The 20,178-nt window shown below is 37.8% G+C and overlaps 1 protein-coding gene across 14 annotated transcripts in view; it reads left to right on the top strand.

Moving 5' to 3' along the window:
* Nucleotides 1-20,178, top strand: part of Plcb4 (phospholipase C beta 4) — a 394,666-nt gene that overhangs the window by 305,637 nt on the left and 68,851 nt on the right. For 12 of the 14 annotated variants that reach the window (XM_034636405.2, XM_071608749.1, XM_071608743.1 and 9 more), the window contains 8 exons: nucleotides 3,107-3,317; nucleotides 5,219-5,312; nucleotides 7,548-7,627; nucleotides 8,128-8,212; nucleotides 11,119-11,209; nucleotides 12,214-12,309; nucleotides 15,624-15,724; nucleotides 19,146-19,181. In XM_034636405.2, coding sequence (XP_034492296.1) covers nucleotides 3,107-3,317; nucleotides 5,219-5,312; nucleotides 7,548-7,627; nucleotides 8,128-8,212; nucleotides 11,119-11,209; nucleotides 12,214-12,309; nucleotides 15,624-15,724; nucleotides 19,146-19,181 — 794 coding nt within the window. The remainder of the gene's footprint in view (nucleotides 1-3,106; nucleotides 3,318-5,218; nucleotides 5,313-7,547; nucleotides 7,628-8,127; nucleotides 8,213-11,118; nucleotides 11,210-12,213; nucleotides 12,310-15,623; nucleotides 15,725-19,145; nucleotides 19,182-20,178) is intronic. The other 2 variants (XM_027955170.3, XM_071608748.1) reach the window with 1 other exon arrangement.

The raw sequence follows: 20,178 nt of genomic DNA, 5'->3' as shown, positions 1-20,178 counted from the left end.
ATGTGACTGAACAGTTTATTTGTTCTCAGAACATATATAGGACCTGTTTATAGATATGTCTAGCCCACCATACCGGAGTTTTTCCTTGAATGTAGTCATACACTTACGCTTTTTTCTAGGGTCACAAATGCCTATTTTTATCAAGAGTACTTCATTATTTACCTCTACCAATATTCTGATTATCATAATTTTTCCACATTATATGTAATTAAAGCAGAGGGAGGATCAGTAGTAGAAGTGATGAGGTTCATGTCACTTCCCTGTTACTGTGTAACCTCGAGTAAGGGAATTGCATCCTGGGCCCTAGTTTCCCTGCTTGTAAGATGGTGGGTGGGGTTCACATAGTCATTAACTACTTTTTCTCTTCATTACTGTTATTTTTTGCTTTTATTGTAGTTTTTTTTTTTTGGGGGGGGGGTTCTTGGGTTTGAACCCAGGACTTCACACATACTAAACATGGGCTGTACCACTGAGCTATTCCTGCAGCCCCTACTGTTATTTTTTTAAAATTTATAGAGGGCTAACTGCATACCAAGCACTGTGCTAAATGCTGGGAATTCAAAACTACATGAGAAATGACTCCTGCTTTGTAGGCAGTTTTGATCTGTTCAAAGGGTAAGCCAAGTGATTCAACGATTCCTCGGCAAATGTTATGATAGATGGGTATCTTTGGTTACTTCTAAAGTCCTTCCAAGTTATTACCATTCACACATCAAAAAAGTGTACCGAATCTTTTGTAAGTTTTCCAAAGTCTGGATGTCAGAGTGACAGAGCTCAGTGCTCTGACTTCTGCTCCCTGGGTACTCACTCCTTGAGTGAGCTCATGCAGGCCAGTGGCTTGAAATTTCTTTCATCTGCATCTGATTTCCAAATTAAACCCTCCAGTCCCAACTGCTAACAAACTACAGACCTGCCACAGAACTGTCCATTTGGATGCTGAGTAGGCATTTCCAATGTGTTCTACAACATGCTTTGATTCTCCCCATCTCCAGATCTGTTCCTTTCCCTGCCCATAAAATAATCCCATTGTTCACTCAGCTTTTCAAGTCAAAGCCCTGGGCATCATCCTGAACTTGTTTAATTCTTTCACATCACATCTGATCCAGCAGCAAAACTACAAGATCCCAACCTCAACATAAATCACCTGTCATGGTCTCCACCCTACCAGGCTATTCAAGCCCACATCCTTCCTCTCCAGGCAACCAGTTGACTTCTAACTGGTCGTCCTTTTTACTCAGCACCATGCTCTACACAGCAGCCAGAGTAAACCTCTTGAAATCAAATCCAATGATATTCCACTTTTCAAAATATCTGAAAGCTTTCCAACATACCTAGGATAAAATCCAAAGTACTTAGGACTGAAGTCCAGCTCACATAGACTTTCACTACTTCTCCCAACTCATTTCCAGCCACTTTTCTCCTGGGTCACTCACTCTATCTTGCTGTCATTGAGTGAACTTGGCATACACACTCCTATATCAAGGTCTTTGCACTTGATGATCCTTCTACCTGGAAAGGGGCTTCCCACCCCATATGTGCATGGGGCTTGTTCACCATGCATGTGAGGTACCTCCACAGAGGGGCTTCACTGGCCACATATCGAGCACAGCATGCTGCCATTTCTTCATCATCTTTATTCCTGCTTTCTTTGTCCTTCTAGAACTTTTATGACATATTTATTTGTTCACTTGTTTATTTATCTCACTCATAATGTGTGGGTTTCATAAAACAGGACTTGTCTGCGTTTTTCTATCACTGCATATCCCAATGCTTCAAAAACTACCTGCTCTTAGAATGAATAAATGTACTCAAGGAGAGAGGTATACAAACTTTTATTGCATACTTTCAGGTATGATTAAAACTGACCTAAATATGCATCAACAGAATAATGGGAAAAAAAGGTATAAGTTATACATTCAATATGGACTACTGTACATGAAAAATAAATGAACATATGTCAGCTGGATAAGTCCTAAGAAAACATATAGGAAAAATAGCAACTTTCAAATGCTTCAAAAAGACTAGGATAGCTCTTTTATAAATTCAAAGGCATTTGAAATGATCTATTGTTCCAAAAAAGGCATATGTGAATAAATGCATAAGTGAAACTGAAAAACTGTGAGGAATGTTAAACACAAAAGCTAGAGGGAAGTGGTTATCTATATACAAGCAGAAAGATAAAATTAGCTGGAACTGATGTGGGGCACTAGGGCACTTCAGTGCCATTTGTAATTATGTATTCATTTTTTAAATGTAAAGCAATGAAACAAAATGTTAATATGTGACAAATCTGTGGTGTAGGTCTATGTCAGTTTATTATGCTATCTGTAGTTTCCTTGAACTGGAAATCAGTTCATAACTTGCAAATGCTTAAATTAAAAAAAGCAAAGAGCCTAGGCTGTCAGTAGTTGATAGGTAGAAGATGCTTAAATATAATGCCCTTTTCCTGCAACTACCATTAGCTCCCAGCCCTGTGTCAAAATAAAAAAGTGCAATTGAAATGAACAAGGGCTCTTGGGGCCACATTTCAATGACCCCTGCATATTTTTCTCACCAGCCTCACCCCCTACCTTTTTAAATAAAATAGAAAAATAAAATTGTTTAAATTTGGAGGACACCATATCCAGGAAAAAATCCCTTTTCCAATTCAGTGGGAAAAGTACTGACTTATAATTAATATTATTTCCATTTTTTAAAGAACGCCTCTTATATATATTCTCAATTGGTTCTGGAAAGAAATGGGACCAGTATTTTTTCTCCACTTGGCAGAAGAGGAAGCTGAGAGCCAGGGAGTGACAGAAATAGAGCTAGAGAAAGTCCCCTGACCTCTTGTAACCATCGCTTATAGCACTGTGTTTTTTAATCGGAGGAACATGTACTTCCATTATCTTGGATATAAAAAAATTCCACCTCTTTGTTGAATGCCTGTGTTATTTATAATTTGCCATTCTATGACTTTGTTCAAGTTCTGTAAGATGAAGTTTCTTAGGAAGGTAATATGAAGAAGTTTTTACTCTTGCTGTACAAGCCAACTTGCCTTCCCTGGATAAATGAGATGCACATCTTCAGAGCTACAGGTGCTATTAAGATATTCTTTTTCCCCTAGGACTCATATCAAGTGATGGGTTTTGCAGATATCTGATGTCAGATGAAAATGCCCCAGTCTTCCTAGATCGTTTAGAGCTTTACCAGGAAATGGACCATCCTCTGGCTCACTACTTCATCAGTTCTTCCCATAACACCTATCTCACTGGCCGACAGTTTGGTGGGAAGTCTTCGGTAGAAATGTACAGACAAGTTCTCCTGGCTGGTTGCAGGTCAGAAACTCAGAGATGGCCATTTGGGACATATGGGGTAGGGGGGTTATACAGTGCTCCTCAATGTATAGTTGTCCCCCCTTATTCACAGGGGTATATTCCAATACCTCCAATAGATGCTTGAAATCATGTATAGTATCTAACTCTATATACTATTTCTCGCTATATATACATACATATGATAAAGTTTTACTTATAAATGAAGTAAAATAAGAGATTAATGACAATAACAATAATAAAATAGAACAATTATTAAAAATGTACTGTAATAAAATTGGCCACATTCCTTGTGCTTTTGAGGCTTTACTGAGTACAATAAGCCTTACTTGAGCACAGTGGGATAATCTGACAGATAACTAAGAAGGCTATTAAGTGGTTACTGGGGGGGTAGTGTATACCTTGTGGATACACTGGGCCATGGAATGATTCACATTGGAGGTTGGACATTGGGGTAGCAAGAAATTTAGTTGTGCTACTCAGAATGCTGTACAATTAAAATCTTATGAAATGTTTATTTCTGGTATTTTCCAATTAATATTTCCTGACCACTGCTGATCATGGATAAATAAACTGGGAGTAAGGGAGGACTACCATAGTTTATTTTTTTCTGAAATAAGAAGTTGTAATCAGAGTGAAAACAACATTTGTCGTTCTGTTTAATGGATTATGATGGCCATTTAACCTTGAGAAAGAAAGAACAACATTACTTTCAGAAAGGTCTAGCCTTGTTTATAACACAAAAGATACTATTTTACACTAAATAGGCCCCCAAAAAATGACAAAAAAAAACCCCTCACACTTTTTAGAAGTCATGGTTTTTACTAGTTATAGGTACTTGCAAATTTAATGTTAAAGGCTCAGAAATTTCATTCTCTAAGAAGAGATTACTAAAAATATTTTTTACAATTGTAGTCAAATATTTGAGATTTTAAAATGGCCAGAATGTTGAAAGTGAAAAATAAAAAAAGAAGGTGCACTATGACTTTTTTCTTGGTTACCAATTAAGCAAAACTTTATTTTTTTTAACACACAATTTTTGTATGTGGAAATACTTTTAAAAGAAATCAACCACATCCCTACTTCTATTCACATACTTCCTCTGAATACTTGAGTTTTTTGTTTTGTTTTGTTTGTGGTGCTAGGGATCAAACCCAGAACACCTTGTGCATGTGAGGCAAGTACTCTACCAACTGAGCTACATCCCCAGCCTGAATACTTGAGTATTAATCACTAAAAAAAAAAAGAAAAAGAAAGAAAAGAAATTCTTACATAGTGAACATAACATGATCCCACTTAATACAATTAAAAATAATTTAATGTCAACTGGGCATGGTGGCACATGCCTGTGATTCCAGTGGCTCAGGAGGCTGAGGCAGGAGGATTGCAAATTCAAAGCCAACCTCAGCAACTTAGTGGATCCTAATTAAGCAAATCATGGAGAACCTGTATCAAAATAAAATATAAAAACAGTTGTGAGTGTAGCTCAGTGGTAAAGCACCCCTGGGTCCAAACCCCAGTACCAAAATAATAATAATAATAATAATAATAATAATAATAATAATAATAATAATAATAATAAAATAATTTATTGTTATCTAAATCCAGCCTACATTCAAATTCCCCCAGTTATCCTCTCATTGTTCCTTATTGAATTCATACAGAACTGTACTACTTGTCTCCTCTTAAGTCTCTTAATCTGACTCAGCCCTTTTTGATGATACCAAACTGATGAGAAGAATAATGTGTTTTAGGCTGTATATGTCATGAAATAGCCCTGTTGCAAAATTCATCTGATTTCCTGCTCTCTAAGGAAACAACTTATTTTGATGCCTCTCTTTGAGTTTGTATACACACTCTTCTATTGTAAGAATTCCGTGTTGTCATTTTTGCTGTGTTCCTAGGTGTGTTGAACTTGACTGTTGGGATGGAAAAGGTGAAGATCAAGAACCAATAATAACTCATGGAAAAGCAATGTGTACAGATATACTTTTTAAGGTATGTTTTAAAATTACACAGCCATAAATTCTTTCAAACTGTTATGTAGGCAATAGGGAGGTGGAAAATAATATTTTCATTTTCTCAAGCATTGTGCCTTCATATTTCTTTCTTCCAGGTTTGAGGGGAGATGCACGACAAATGTTATCTCCACTTAATGTCTTCTTGTATGATTTTTCCTGCTTTCAAATGGCAACGATTGCATAATGAGGTTTCTCCAGCAGTCTCCTAGTTTACTTACCTAAAAGCTTCAGAGTCTTATCTACTTATTTGTTTGCTTAATTTGCATTTTCTTGAAGGACTTAAAGGCAGCATAAAAAATAAATATAGGAAAAAAGTAGATTATAGACAGACAGGACCTGTAAGAATAAAAGAACGAGGTTAGAGTTTATAGATGCTTGTCAAGAAATCTTATAATCTTGCACAAACACATGATTTACAGGATCCATAAATGAAAAGCACAATTATTATCAGAACTGACATCAATGAAAAATTTTCTATCATTATGAATGGGCATCTCAGTAATGGTGATGTCCGTGTGTGATTTGAAGAGTGGTTTCTTAGAGCTGCTCAATATGCCACTGGTAGCCTGACAAAAGATAAGTCAAAGAAATTCTGTGATTGGCCAATAAGTCAGATCCACCTGTTTTCTTTTGACGTAGCACAGGATGGGTATTGCAATACCTGGAACAATTGATTTCTCAATTCCACATGTGAAAAATCACCAGAGATGTTTTAAGAAACCCAGACACCTAGGTCCTATACCTGTAACACACCACAAATATCATTTCTCTTAGCCACAATATTGATAGGTTTTGATGAGTAGTTGCTCAAGATTATGCTTCCTGGGAAGAGCCAAGAAATATGCAAGTGGGAAGCTGTGAATTTGCACAGCCAGCCAAATTGATAGGGAAGGCTATGAACTCTCCTTAGAGAATTAAGGACCCTAATAAGGAAGCATAGGTGAAAAACAGGCCATTCCCTCTCAGCTTGGACTGAGCAAAGGAGGACCCCAGAGTAGCACCAGAGTTTTCCTTAAAACATAATTCTTGGTCAAGTGGATAATTAAGGACATGAACTTTAACCTGGGAAGAAATTTTAAGCAAGAATAACTAAATGGCCAGGTGCAATGCTGCACATCTATAATCTTAGTGGCTTTAAAATCTGATGCATGAGGATGACAAGTTCAAAGCCATCCTTAGCAATTTATTGAGGCCCTAAGCAATTTAGTGAGACTTGGTCTCAAAATAAAAAAATTTAAAAAGGGCTGGGGGTGTTGCTCAATGGTTAAGCACCCTTGGGCTCAAAAAAAAAAAAAAAAGAATAATTAAATGACCAACTCAACCATAAGGATGCTTACATAAAATATTGTAAGCTTACCTGACCTTGAGGATTATCCTTTCAAATGGACTTCCCTGGATAACTATGGTAAAATATTTTCCTGATTTCATTGAGTGAAGTGCTTGCCCTGTGGTTAGCCACCAATTATTAAATAAATGCTTTTACACCTGTTTTTCTAAAGCAAAGTAGAGACTTGGGCTCACTATCTTATAAGGCCTCTCCATTTTCACAGAGATAGTGGGAGGGGGATACATTCGACTCATTCAAGTGCAAGGGAGATCCTGAGCACACCCTGTTTTACCTGGCATGGTGCTTGACCACAGAGAATCCCTCCCCTGAAACTCCTCCCCATATCAACCAGGCCAATATGAAACAACGAATATTGCAAATGTTACATCTATATTGAATTAATGAAATGTAGCCCAAGACTGATCCCCAAACACAGAGGAGTCAATAGAATTTTCTAGCAATCCGAAAGGTAATACCAACACATTTCTCCAGAGGTGGAAGGAGTTAAAGAGGGATCTCTTGGAAAAATCCCTGTGCCGAAGCTTAGCTTCTCCTCAGAGAGAATGTTGAATACTGAGCCCCTGGGGGGCTTGGAAGATCATCAGGTAAGTAACAAGGAGATCACTTAAATAAAATGTCTTGTAAGTTGACAGTACCATCATTCTGGAGGTATAAAAGATAGCTTTGGGTAAACAAATGTCATTAACCATTAACTGCATACTTGGTCAATCGTACTATTAGAGGTATCAAGGTGGATGGGTTCTCCAGGTCTGAGTGGCTGCAATTGACTTTCAGCAAGAAAGTCTCAATTAATGAACTGAATAGTTTGAGGTGCCTTGAATTTTTCTGCTCTTTTATCTCATTAACCACTTTTTATTTTTAAAGGATGTAATTCAAGCCATCAAGGAAACTGCATTTGTCACATCCGAATATCCTGTAATTCTCTCCTTTGAAAATCACTGCAGGTATATTGATTCATTTTACTCCAAGACACAAAAGATGTTGTTTCCTAACTCCTACTCCTCATCCTCACCTTAGCAGTATATCTTTTTTAAAAACTGCGTAGTTTGTTTTTGAATTGCTAAGTGCCAACTGATCTTCCAGTAAGTATGGAGAATCTTATGCAAACCCCATCTCTCCAAAAAAGTCATCTTCACCTGGTTTAGAAAACCCTTGCTCTAAACAAAAGGTCAAAGATTGGACACCTTGCTTCAAGTTTCATTGAGTTGGAAGATTTGAATATAACTTAACAAACATTGTTGCATTCTTACCAGTTTTAGTGTGGGGGTGACTTTATTTTTAATCGAATCAGTTAAAGTTTGGTATTTGAAAGTATCTCATTCACATTGTAAGGATAATCATGCATTTTGCAGATGAGATTCTTTAATTGCCTAGAATGGTGTTTTCTTAAACTTGGAAGGTTAATGGATGTTTGAATTTACAAATGCCACTTCTTTCTCTCCAGCAAATATCAACAGTACAAGATGTCCAAATATTGTGAAGATCTATTTGGGGATCTCCTGTTGAAACAAGCACTTGAATCACATCCAGTATGTATTTTTAGAAAACCATATTTCTAGCATGAATGAATTTGTTTTGAAATTCATTTTTGAAGGGTCAAGTAGCACTGAAGGACTGATGCTAAAGATCTTCATATTTATTTAAATTCTTCAGTACAAAAAGCGTTTTTATCATGCTTCGAAAGGATGAATTTAATTTGGAAGAGCTTGGGGTCTCATGGTTTAAATTTCAGCACCCAGGCCAAGAGTCTAGATTCTGTACTTATTCTCAACATTAGTTAGATGTTAGAATTATCTCGGGGAACTGTGAAAAACACCCATGACAGGGCTGCACCCACAGATTGATTTAATGGACCCAGAGTCTGCCACCAGCATAGTGCTTTTTAAAAGTCCTCCAGGTGAATAAATGTTTGCCTGCTATTCAGAAGCCATGGGAGCCTCTTGTTATGGAAAATGCTCTAGATTGATGTCACAGTATCCTGAAGTGCAAGTTCCCAACTCCAAAACAAAGTCTTGGTTAAACTGATATGTACGTTTGAAAAATATTTATCCTAATTAGTAATACATGACAGTAGAATGTACTTTGACACATCATACATCAGTGGGATATAATTTCTCATTCTTTTGGTTGTACATGATGGAGACTCCCACTGGTAATGTAGTCATGTATGTACATAGGGTAATAATATGGACATTTTGGAACTTCAGTCTACACCTGCTAGTTTCTTTAAAACATAAAGAATATTAATCTGTGGTCCATAAATGAGCTTCCTGAGGCCTTTGATTCCATTCTAACTGCATGTGAGTTTTAAATATGTGATCATTCCAGAGGGTTCTTTATATTTTTAAAAGGAACTATAACCTCTAAGAGGTTAAGACTCACTGCCCCAAGAGGTTGTGGGTAGCAAGACAGTTAATGAAATTAAAGTACAAAACTCTCTATGATGGTGGGATATTTGACATGCCTACTGGGAAGCCAGCTCCAGGGGGCCCACACATGGTACCATGAGGTGGCAGAAGAGGAACATGACAGTAACAGAAGAGAAGGGTGCTTTGTGTTATATGTAAATAATTTGGGTGGTTTTATGAGATTTGGGGGGTTTTGTTTGTTTGTTTTGTTTTCTGGAAGTGTGTCTGAGAGAACTGAAAAGATATGGAGACAAGGGTATTTGTGTCCTTTGCTTCCTCCATCTGATTCTGTTCAGCCTATTGAAGCAGGTGCCTGCCCATGGCCTCAAAGCACTTCCTGTTTCTCTGCCCACGGGCGTGACTCAATCTGCCAGCACCCACAACTCCATGCCTGTGTCCTCTGCTCCCTAGAGCCTGCTCTGTCCATACATAAAAGACCGGCCAGAAGTGTCAGAGAATTAACACTCCCACTTCATGCTCTATCACTCCCGAGGTGGGCTGATTCTGAGCACCTGTCCTCTGTCTCCCAGGGCTCTCTGGCAGGATCCAGCTCCAGTTTCCCACACTGATAACTTGCTTGATAACGCACCTTTCATTGGCTGCCTGTCTTCTTTTCTCTCTTTCCCACTCTGTTGGAGTCTTTTGGGGCCATCTCCCAAATAAACTATTGGTGCATCAGTCTTTGTTTCAGAGGCTGATTCTAAGGAAATCCAACTGAAGCAACATCCTTGATTTAATTGATTATTATTTTGCACTGGGGATTGATAGTAGAAGTGCATTGCTGAGCTACATCCCCAGAACTTCTTATTTTTCTAACTTTTTTTTTTTTGAGATAGGGTCTTGCTAAGTGGCTTAGGCTAGCTTCAAACTTGTGATCTTTCTTCCTCAGCCTCCTGTGTAGATGGGATTACAGGTGTACACCACCAAACATGAATATTTTATTATTTTTTAACCTTAACCCTCCACTTATTTTTCTGATTAGGGTAAAGTGCTTATTTTTGTGAAAAGACCACTATACTCTTAATGATGTTCACATGCATGAATGTGGTTATGGAAATCATAGGTAGTATACATGGGAATAAGACCAACTGTCTGAACTGAAGGGTTTTTAGTCTAGAGGGCTGGGGTTTGGGTGGAAACAGGACACAAAAGTAAACACACAGCTGAGAAAGAAGACAGACAGTTATGCATTGAAATATTTGTTGGAGAAGTCCTGGTGCAAGAGAGACCCCTGGGGAATGGACCAGTTCCACTTGGCTGCCTGTAGGAAGCAGCATTTCAGCCAAGGGTCTCACTTAAGGCAAGACAGACAGAAAATACGGTGTCTTGCTTGTCATCTGTGGGATATAAATGAGTTTGGGAAATGACTAGACACTTGGAAGTAAAGATGGACAGATAAGGGTATTGATTAGTGGGTACAGAACAGATGTCTATATGTGGGACAGTTCCATGAAAATAATAACCTAAGGGGACACACTATTTCCAGACTTAAATGAAAGTAAATAAAGTCACAGTAGAGTTCAGATTCCAATAATTAGGACCATTCCCTTCTTGATTCCCTTGTTGAACCCACAAAACATAATCCCATGTATTGAGTCGGAACAGCTACTAAACAGACAGACATGCTGAACAGTCCAGCTCTTGGGAGCTCTATCTAGGGAACCTCTCATCTGGGAGAGCCAATTCCAGCCCCAGTGTGACCCCTTGTACTTTATCAGAGACCCAAAGGGTGCAAGGCCTGAAGTGGAGGAGAACCCTCATCTGCAACACCACCCAGGCCGGACTCCAGCTCTACTGAGGAAGTTGGAGGAGCTCTGCACATCTCTGCAGACTGAGGATTCCAAGTTTGCAGCATTATTCTAAGGCCAAGTTGGATGGGGTGGGCCAATTTGGTTGTCAACATGTGAAAAGGTGCTGACTGCCATCTAGTGGATGTTGGGTTGTATGACTCCAGGCCCCCCATGCTCCAAAGCTGAAGTAGAAAAACACAACCATTGCTAATTTCAGCTCTTTCTGTGTCTCTCTAGCTTGAACCAGGAAGACCGTTGCCATCCCCCAATGACCTCAAAAGAAAAATACTCATCAAAAATAAGCGACTAAAACCTGAAGTTGAAAAGAGTAAGTCAAATACACGCACAAATAGAAGCATGTGTTTGGATAGTACAGCTGTCTAACATGAAATTCATTGTAAAACCATCAAATTTTGGGGGAAGAGGTGTAATGATGATGTTAAGTATACTTTCTGTAGCAAAATTACCACAGTTCCATTTGATTTCAGTTTGTACATAGACTCATTCATACAGTAGAAAAAGTACATTCATACAAGGATATGCCAGAATTTGCAAGTGTCCTGAGGAAAAAAAGTGAGAAGCAGAAGAAAAATTTTGTATTACAATGCATCTTGTTATGCTTTCTTTAAGAAAAGTTGTACTTTCCCCACTGATGTACAAGACAAGACTATTTCCCAGTAGTATCCTTAATGCTGACTATTGGCCATTTTTTATATGCTCCCAATTATTTGAAGAAAAATACCTGAATAGTTCATTTGTATCTTTTGATAACTAGTTCCTTTGTACATTATAATTTGTGATTTGTCCATGCATATTTTCCCATTTTTTAAAAAAGTAATTTCATTTGTCTAGCTTACTTACTTACAAGAATTTTTTTTACTTAGGATAATAACCCCAGTTATATTAGTTGCAAATATCTTTTATCCTAAAGTTTTGTTCTCTCTACTGTGCATATCTCTTTTCTATCACTTCACCATCATTGTTTGTAAAACTTGGTCTGTGCCAGATTCTCAAAATTAATGGGTGTTTGTTTTCTGGGTTTAAATCCTGAATCCTCCTTTCAAATGTAGAAACCAGAATTTTGGACAGTTCACCATATTCTAGTGGCAGCCCTTCTTCATGTGTATACAGTGTGGTTGATGCACAATTCTTACAAAAAAATAAGACCAGCAGGAATGGGGAAGACAGTGACCACTGCTAAACCTTAGGGCATGGTCAAGAGGTGCCTAAACAACATATTTCTTTTCCTTCATCTCCATATCTGACATAAAGCCCAAGTTTTGTAAGTGATCTAACATCTGTCACCATCTCCTTGTTTCTTCATAATAACAGAACAGCTTGAAGCTTTGAAAAGCATGATGGAAGCTGGGGAATCTGCAGCTCCAGCTAGCATCTTAGAGGATGACAATGAAGAGGAAATAGAAAGTGGTGAGTTGCTATTTCAAGTGATATATTACAATACTTTGTAACGTAGGTAAAACATGTGTTTCATTGGGTCCTTTATAGTGGTTACATTATAGTTTTAATACTCAGGTGTGTATTTACAGATCAGCCTTCATCTTTCATTATTTTTGATCCTTTTTTTTTTCCAAATATTATTACTTCTAACTTACCTGGGCATTGGAAACTGGCTTAGTCATCTCCCTCCCTGTGTGTGTCCAGCTGTTCAGCAGAAATTCACAGCCAGAGATAATGGTGGTAATAGCCTGGGAATGTAGAATGAAAGAACTTCAGGTAAATCATTGGCTTGTGTTTAGAAAGTGAACGAGAAACTAAGAGACAACATTTAAAATTTCAAGTTCAGGCTGGGGTGTCGCTCAGCAGTAGAGCACCTGCTTAGCTTGTGAGAGGCCCTGGGTTCTATACCCAGTACCAAAATAACATAAACAAACAAAATCCAAGTTTAAATGCCTTCAAATAATCCACTGCTCAGAATTATCTATATAAGTAGATAATTTTACCAAAGGCGTCTTAGCCACAAATATTTGATTATTCTTAATTGTTTATTTTGTTTTTGCCATATATCCACAACCATAATGTTTCGTTTAAAATTGGGATTGGCAGTACAAGGTGGCTTACACTTATAATTTCAGTTACTCAGGAGGCTAAGGGAGGAGGTTTGCAAGTTCAAGGCCAGACTCAGCAAATTTGTGAAACTAAATAATTTAGAAATACAATAATTCAGAAATTCCCATTGAAAAGTTTACTAAATAGAAACTAAAATTCCTAAAGGGAAAGTCTTCACTTATTATCTTAACACTTAAAATATGATTTTAGGAAAGTTGGTAAAAAAAAAATGTTAAAAACAGTAAGCTGTGAGAATTAACTTATCTTATTCATGACCCCTTAATAAAGACTCCTGACTGTAGAACCAATGTCATACTTCCGTTATGTTTATGTTGTGGCAGGGAGGATTTGGGAGGCCAAAGATATCTGATTATCCAATTTATGCCTTCAGTAGCTATTTATCTATTACTGTGTAATAATCCACCCCAGACTTGGAGGCTTAAAACAACACTTTATAATTATCTCTTATGGTTTTGTGGGTCACCTGGGCTTGTGTTGCTGGTTCTCCCTTGGGCTTCTCATGCAGTTACTGGCAGATGACATATGGGGCTGGCATCATCTGAAAGTTTGGTTGCACTGGTTATCCAAGGTGACTCTCTCACATGGCTGGCAGCAAATGCTGGCTCTTGGCTGGGAACATAACTGGATTCAGTGAGAAGAGCGCACACTCGGGACCTCTGGGATTTGGGCTTCTCACAGCACAGTGGCTAAGTGCCTATTTAGAGTATACAAGAGCCTGTATCCCAAGCGGTAAGAAGTAGGAGCTGCTGAATTCTTTAACAGTTATGCTTAGAATCGGTGCAGCCTCACTTCCTCTCCGTGCTATTATTCATCAAAGAAGTCTTAGCACTGCCCAAATTCAAGAAGGCAGGTGAGTAACAAGTTCTCATTGTGGAAGAACACATTAAGGGTAGCTCGCTCTTGATGTAGCTGTTTTGGGAAAATACAGTAGTCAATTGTATTATATTCTGTTATATCATATATCTATTATATTATTTTGCATATAAAAATATGTAATATATATAAATATATAATATATAGTATAATATAAATTTTATAAATAAAATATAATAAATAAATAAACCTAAACTACATTTAAGGACAAAGTATCATAAATATATGTATGTATTTTAACAGATCAGCAAAATACTGCTAAAATGCAAAAAAAAAAAAAGGTAAATATTAAGCAAAATCAGTTCCATGATTTAGGTTAAAATTTTAAAGATGGGAACTGAAGACATGTAAGACATTGCCAATACTGTAATCTAGTAAAACAAACTGCAGAAATAATGGAATAAATGAAGAAGAAATATAGATTAATAATAATAGCTACTAGCATTGTAATACCAACTGGGCACCAGGCAGCCTTCATTACTGCTTTATATAACCTTCGTCATCCAGCCCAATGAAATAAGTATGATGCTCCTTTTTTTTTTTTTTTTTTTTTTTTTTTGGTACCACGGATTGAAACCAGGGGCAATTACCCACTGAGCCACATCTCCAGCCCTTTTTTGCATTTTATTTAGAGACAGGCCCTCACTAAGTTGCTGAGGCTGGCTTTGAACTCACGATCCTCCTGCCTCAACCTCCTGAGCTGCTAGGATTATAGGCATGCTCCACCATGCCTGGCCACTTACCATTCTGAAAGACACTTTCTTCCTTCTTGGCACATATGCTAATGATTCTTCAAGGCACACAGCTTCTAGTAACTACCATCTTATTCCAAAATTGAGATTCTAATTTTATTTTGTATATAAATAACCCCATGGCATAGTACAGCAGTAAAATAAATACCTGAAAAGATATAATAATCCACTGAATTTCCTTTTATGGGCACAGAGGCCCCTTCTGACCTAGTGATGTATACAATTCTTAGATTTCCTCAACTACTTGGCCTCAGTTCTGGTCAACCAGTTGGCTGCAATTGCCTTGGTGTCAACAAAGATCCAACTATATATAGGTTACTAGAGCCTCTAATTTAGATACGTTGGCATAGAGGGCAGAAGGAAATCAGCATGGTTCAAGAGGGCAGTCCTGCCTAGAGGTTGTGGAAAATAGAAAAGACTCTTAGTGAAAGAACTGCCTAACCATTAGACTAAGTTTAGACTCAGAAGAGCCTCTGACTCCTGGCCCTAGGAGACAAGCAGTGGGTAATACCAAAATCACATATGTTGTGGTGTGTTTGTGTGCTCATGCACCTTCAGAAATGATACTGTGCATTTGTGTACTCCTTAAAAGTAGTAATTATTAAATGTCTACCACTTGTATGGGACTCACTCCTTGTCTTCAGGTACTTATATCTGGCTGAGCTGGTTAGATGAAACACACAGATTGAGTATTCTTTATACAAAGCACTTGAGAATTGAAGTGTTTCAGTTTGGGGAGTTTTTTCAGATTTTGAAATATTCACATAGACTTTTTTACCAGCTGAATACCCCTAATTAAAATAAAATGAAGATTCAAATTGCTTTGAAATCTGAAAAAAAATGTCATCATCATGATGCTCAAAAAGTTTTGGATTTTTCAGCGTGTCAGATTTCAGATTTTCAGTTCACAATTTGCAGAGTATATAGGTCATGAAAATCTTTTGTCATGTTCTTCCCAAGATTTCAGGCAAGGTCTGACTGCTTTCCAGTAATTTGGGTTCATGAATTTTTCTTTTGTTTTTCACACAGCTGACCAAGAGGAGGAAGCTCACCCTGAGTTCAAATTTGGAAGTGAACTTTCTGCTGATGACTTGGGTCATAAGGAAGCTGTTGCAAATAGTGTCAAGAAGGTCAGAGTCTTCATGGCCCTTTTCTTTCACAATGTGGAGCTGTTATGAAATTTTGGAAATGTTTCAACTACAAGAGGATAAAGTAGCCTATCATTCCTTTTAATTGCACAAGATAGAATTTTCTGCTGGGTGACCCAGATTTCACACATACACAATATTAAGTTAAAAAGGACATTTAAATTACTTATCAGCCATGCCCAGTATTAACCACAATTTATTTAGCCAGTTTCCTTTAAACACTATCATTTATTATGTCATTTAAATATTTTTGTTTTTTGTAATATTGTAGGTGGGTAGAGAGACACCCACAGTGTCCCAGGGACAATGGTCACCTGTTAGAATCATCAGAAAATAACCCTTGAATATTCTTCCATCAGAGAACCACTAATTAATATTCCCCTCCTAATGTAGAGTAAGCATAAAAATATTTCCAACCACTTATTCAATAAAAAAAATTTATTAAGTACCAATTATATTTTAGACACAGTCTAGGCTATCACGATCTAAAAGGGTCAAAACACATTTACTTTCTACCCTTTGGTAGCTTGTGGTCTCCTACAGTTTAGAGACATAGATGCAAATAGACTGTGAACAGATAAATAATTATGCAGTTCGATTTTTCATAAGTGCTACTGTGAAAATAAAAACAAGTGCTAACTTGGAGACTAATGAGAATAACAAGGTGGCAGGAATAAGAAACCCGGAACCCAAAGGAGAAGGAGGAATTTATCATACACAGAAAGAAGAATAACTTTCCACATAGAGGGAACACTACAATAGCAAGCACAAAGATGGATTGAAGGAGCAGCAGAGTGGAGCAAGATGAGATGAGGTGGATAGCCAGCAACTAGATGATGCAGGACTTCAGAGGCTACCATGAGAAATTCAAATTCAAAGTGAAATATGAAGCCATTGAAAAAGCAGGAGGCATTGTAGCCAGATATGAGTTTTAGAAGATCGTGCTTCTCACCATATTGAGACTAGTTTAGAAGGAAACAAGAGTGGAAGCAAGAAAAATAGTCAGGACAGAAAGAGCCCCTAATGGTGAAACTGGACAGTAGAAAGAGGACAGAATGGTTTCAAGATGTATTAAGGAACCAAAACGATACAAATCACTGATGGATTGAGTGTTGTGAGTGAGGGAGAAAGAAGAAGGTGACCTTCTGGAGTACTTTTCTGAGGAACAAGGTAGACTGGAGGAGGGAAGACTGGAAAAGAACGAATTCAGGAGTTCCCAACGGGATGGGTGATCTCAGATGCCTGTGAGATAGATACTCAAGGAAAGGTGTCAGGCATTGACATTTATCTCTCAGGTTCATTTCCCAACTGTCTCTCCTTGGGTAAGTTACTTAACCTCTCTGTGTCTTCATTTCCTCATCTGCAAAGTGAAGATCATAATCCTTTTGTTGTTGTTGTTGGATTATTATGAAGAAGGGCCTGGCATATGGTAGCACCTATGAAAGTGTAGTTGCTGCTACCCTCTTATTTTCATCTTTGTTCTCATTATCATCATCACTAGCATCATCATAAGCTAAATCCAGAAGAGAGGTTGAGCTGGGAGTTCAACAGGTCATATTTGATCCATGGAAATAACTGAGATGATCCATGGGGTGAGTGGAAAAGAAGGCCCAAGTAGAACACTAGTTTAAAAAGGGTTCACAAGAGAGGAGCTAGGAAAGAACAAGATAGGGCCCATGAAAACTAGGAGAGCACTGTTAACCCAGTGGTTAACTGTGGAATTCTGTAGAGTTTCTGAGTAACAAGTCTGAAGAGTGTCCATTGGATTGGTAGCATGGAGGTCACTGGTGAAGTGTCAATGGAGTGCTGGCGGGGAAGGGTACTGGAACATAGAAGGGATAGCAACTGTGCTTTTGAGAAGTTTTGCTGTGAATGGGAGCAGGAAATGGGCTGGTAGCTAAAGGTAACCTAAGGAGTCAAGGGAGTGTTATTTGTAGGGTGAAGAAATCTGGAGCTTTCTTGCACGCAGCCAAGGATGGTACATCAGAGAGGGAGAGATTAATCTTCCAGGAGAATAAGGGAGAATGCCTGGGAATTCCTTGAGAAGACAAGCACTGACAGGATGATGGTGATATGAAAGTGTGATCTTGATGGGAGCAAAGATATTTTCTCTGTGGCTACAATGGACAAAGATGTAGGTGGACGGATTTGGTGGCAGGAAGAGGAGACTGTAATGATGAACAAAGTCAAAGAAGCATTGCCATTGGACTCTCCCTTTTCTGATCTATGAAGTACATTGAGAATGCTGTATATCTACTAAGGCTCAAAGAGTATTATTGTACCACATGAAGTCATCAATGCTCTCTTAGTCAGTTTGTGCTGTCATAACCAAAGCATCAAAGACTGGATGACTTAAACAACAGAAATTTATTTATTTCTCAAAGTTTTGGAGACTACAAAGTTCAAGATTCAAGTGTGTTGGCCAGTCAGTTCTTGGTGAGAGCCCAGTTTATGTCTACACATAGTGAGACAGAATGAGAAAGCACGCTCTCTCTCATCTCTTCTTCTAAGGGCACTAATCTAATCATGAGGCTCCCTGCTTATGATCAGAATACCTCCCAGAGTCTCCATCTCCAAATACAGGCGCTCCTTGACTTACAAAGTGATTTTGATAAACTCATTGTGAGGTTAAAATCTCATAGGCTGAAAATGCATTTAATACACCTCACCTATGGAACATCATAGCTTAGCAGCATGGTACACTGTATATTGCTGGTTGTTTACCCCTGGGATCATGTGACTGAGTAGGAGCTCTGGTTTACTGCTGCCACCCAGCTTCCCAGAAGAGCATCATACCAAGAATTCAATCAAAACTGAAGCACATTTTTGCACCATCATACAGTCAAAAAATCACTTTTGCGCCGTCGTACACTCAAAAAATCCTGAGTTGAACCATCAGTAAGTTGGGGACCATCTATACTATCACATTGGGAATTATGGTTCCACCACATAATGTTAGAGATGTTAGAGACACAAACATTGAATCTATAGCAAATACAGAGACATGAATGCTGAGCTACTGAAGAGTGACCACTCATGCTGCCATTTATATGTCAGAGGACGTAGCCACATTGATTATTTTCATTTCCCAAGCCCCATGACTAAATCACTAATGAACTTATTACAATAAAGCATCTAAATGAGTGAAAACCATCAACAAAGGAAGGAGATAGCGTTAAGAATACAGCTCTTTTGAAATATAAAACCATGAGGTCATCACATCTGCGCAATACCTTTTTTTCTTTCTTTTGGTCCATGGCTTTCCACTAATTTCCCATCTTAACAAATACATAGAATCATAAGTTCATATATATTTATTTAAATATTTACACAAATATAACTAATAAATTTGTAATTTTGCCCTTTAGGGAAGTAAACAAATCATTTTCTTTCTCTAATTTAGACTTCAGATGACCTTGAACATGAAAACAACAAAAAGGTAACAAAATAATTCTCTTGAGCATTTTGCCTTCATTAGGAGACACGCACATGTGGCCCTCTAATATTGAACATTTTCTACTAAGGACTGTTGTTGTTACTCTGTCCACTGTCCCCCCATCCGTGGAATACCAAGCTGAGCATCTATAGGTATAATGCATCTAATATAAGAATTTTCAAAGAAATAATTAATTACAATAATAAAATGATTAAAATTCTGATAAAAATCACTAAACTAGGTAAGATAATTATCCTAAAAAATAGGCGTTTAATGCAGTAAGATATTTCCTTAGTTGGAATTAGAAATTTCAGTCCTTGAAGGGGGTGCATAATCATCAGCATGTTGAATATGAAAATAGAAATGATCTAATAGGTCATCAGATTCATATTGTAGAACAGCAGAAAAGTGATCTGAGCTCTCACAGCATCCATGTCATGGAAGATCCTTAGGTAGTTTCCACTGCACACCTTCTGGAGGTTTTTTTTGATGTTAGTAGACATTAGCTTATTGTAAGGAAGGTAAAGTAACATTGTCATTTTCTTTTATCCTCTTCAAAGTTCATCATGATGTTTTAAGTGTCTTGTTAAGTGTGTTTGGTCTATTATACAGTAGTAAGACTGAAGACCATCTCAGGCAGAAATTTGCCTTCTATGTTGACTCTGACCTTTGGGAGCTGCAGACTGCTTTGCTATCTACAGGGTCCTATCTTATTTACAGTGAGACCCTACCTTCTCATTGTTTAAACAATTAATTTGAAAGAAGTATGGGTAAATCAAATCACAAATCTCCCAAAATGATTATGGGACAGAGTAAAATTTTATAAGGCAGTGGAGTCAACGGTTCAGAGTGGCTGTTTGGTAATTAACATTAATTTGCTAAATTAACTTAATCCACAAGGCCTTGGTCTTCTCATGTGGTCATTCGTAGGACTATAATCCTCCTGACAAATAACAATATTAATGAGGATGTGCATGCTGGTGCCTAGCACATAGCACAG

This window comes from Marmota flaviventris, chromosome 2 (genome assembly GCF_047511675.1).
Source record: "Marmota flaviventris isolate mMarFla1 chromosome 2, mMarFla1.hap1, whole genome shotgun sequence".
NCBI lineage: Eukaryota > Metazoa > Chordata > Mammalia > Rodentia > Sciuridae > Marmota > Marmota flaviventris.
This window is presented reverse-complemented; position numbering and strand designations above follow the sequence as displayed.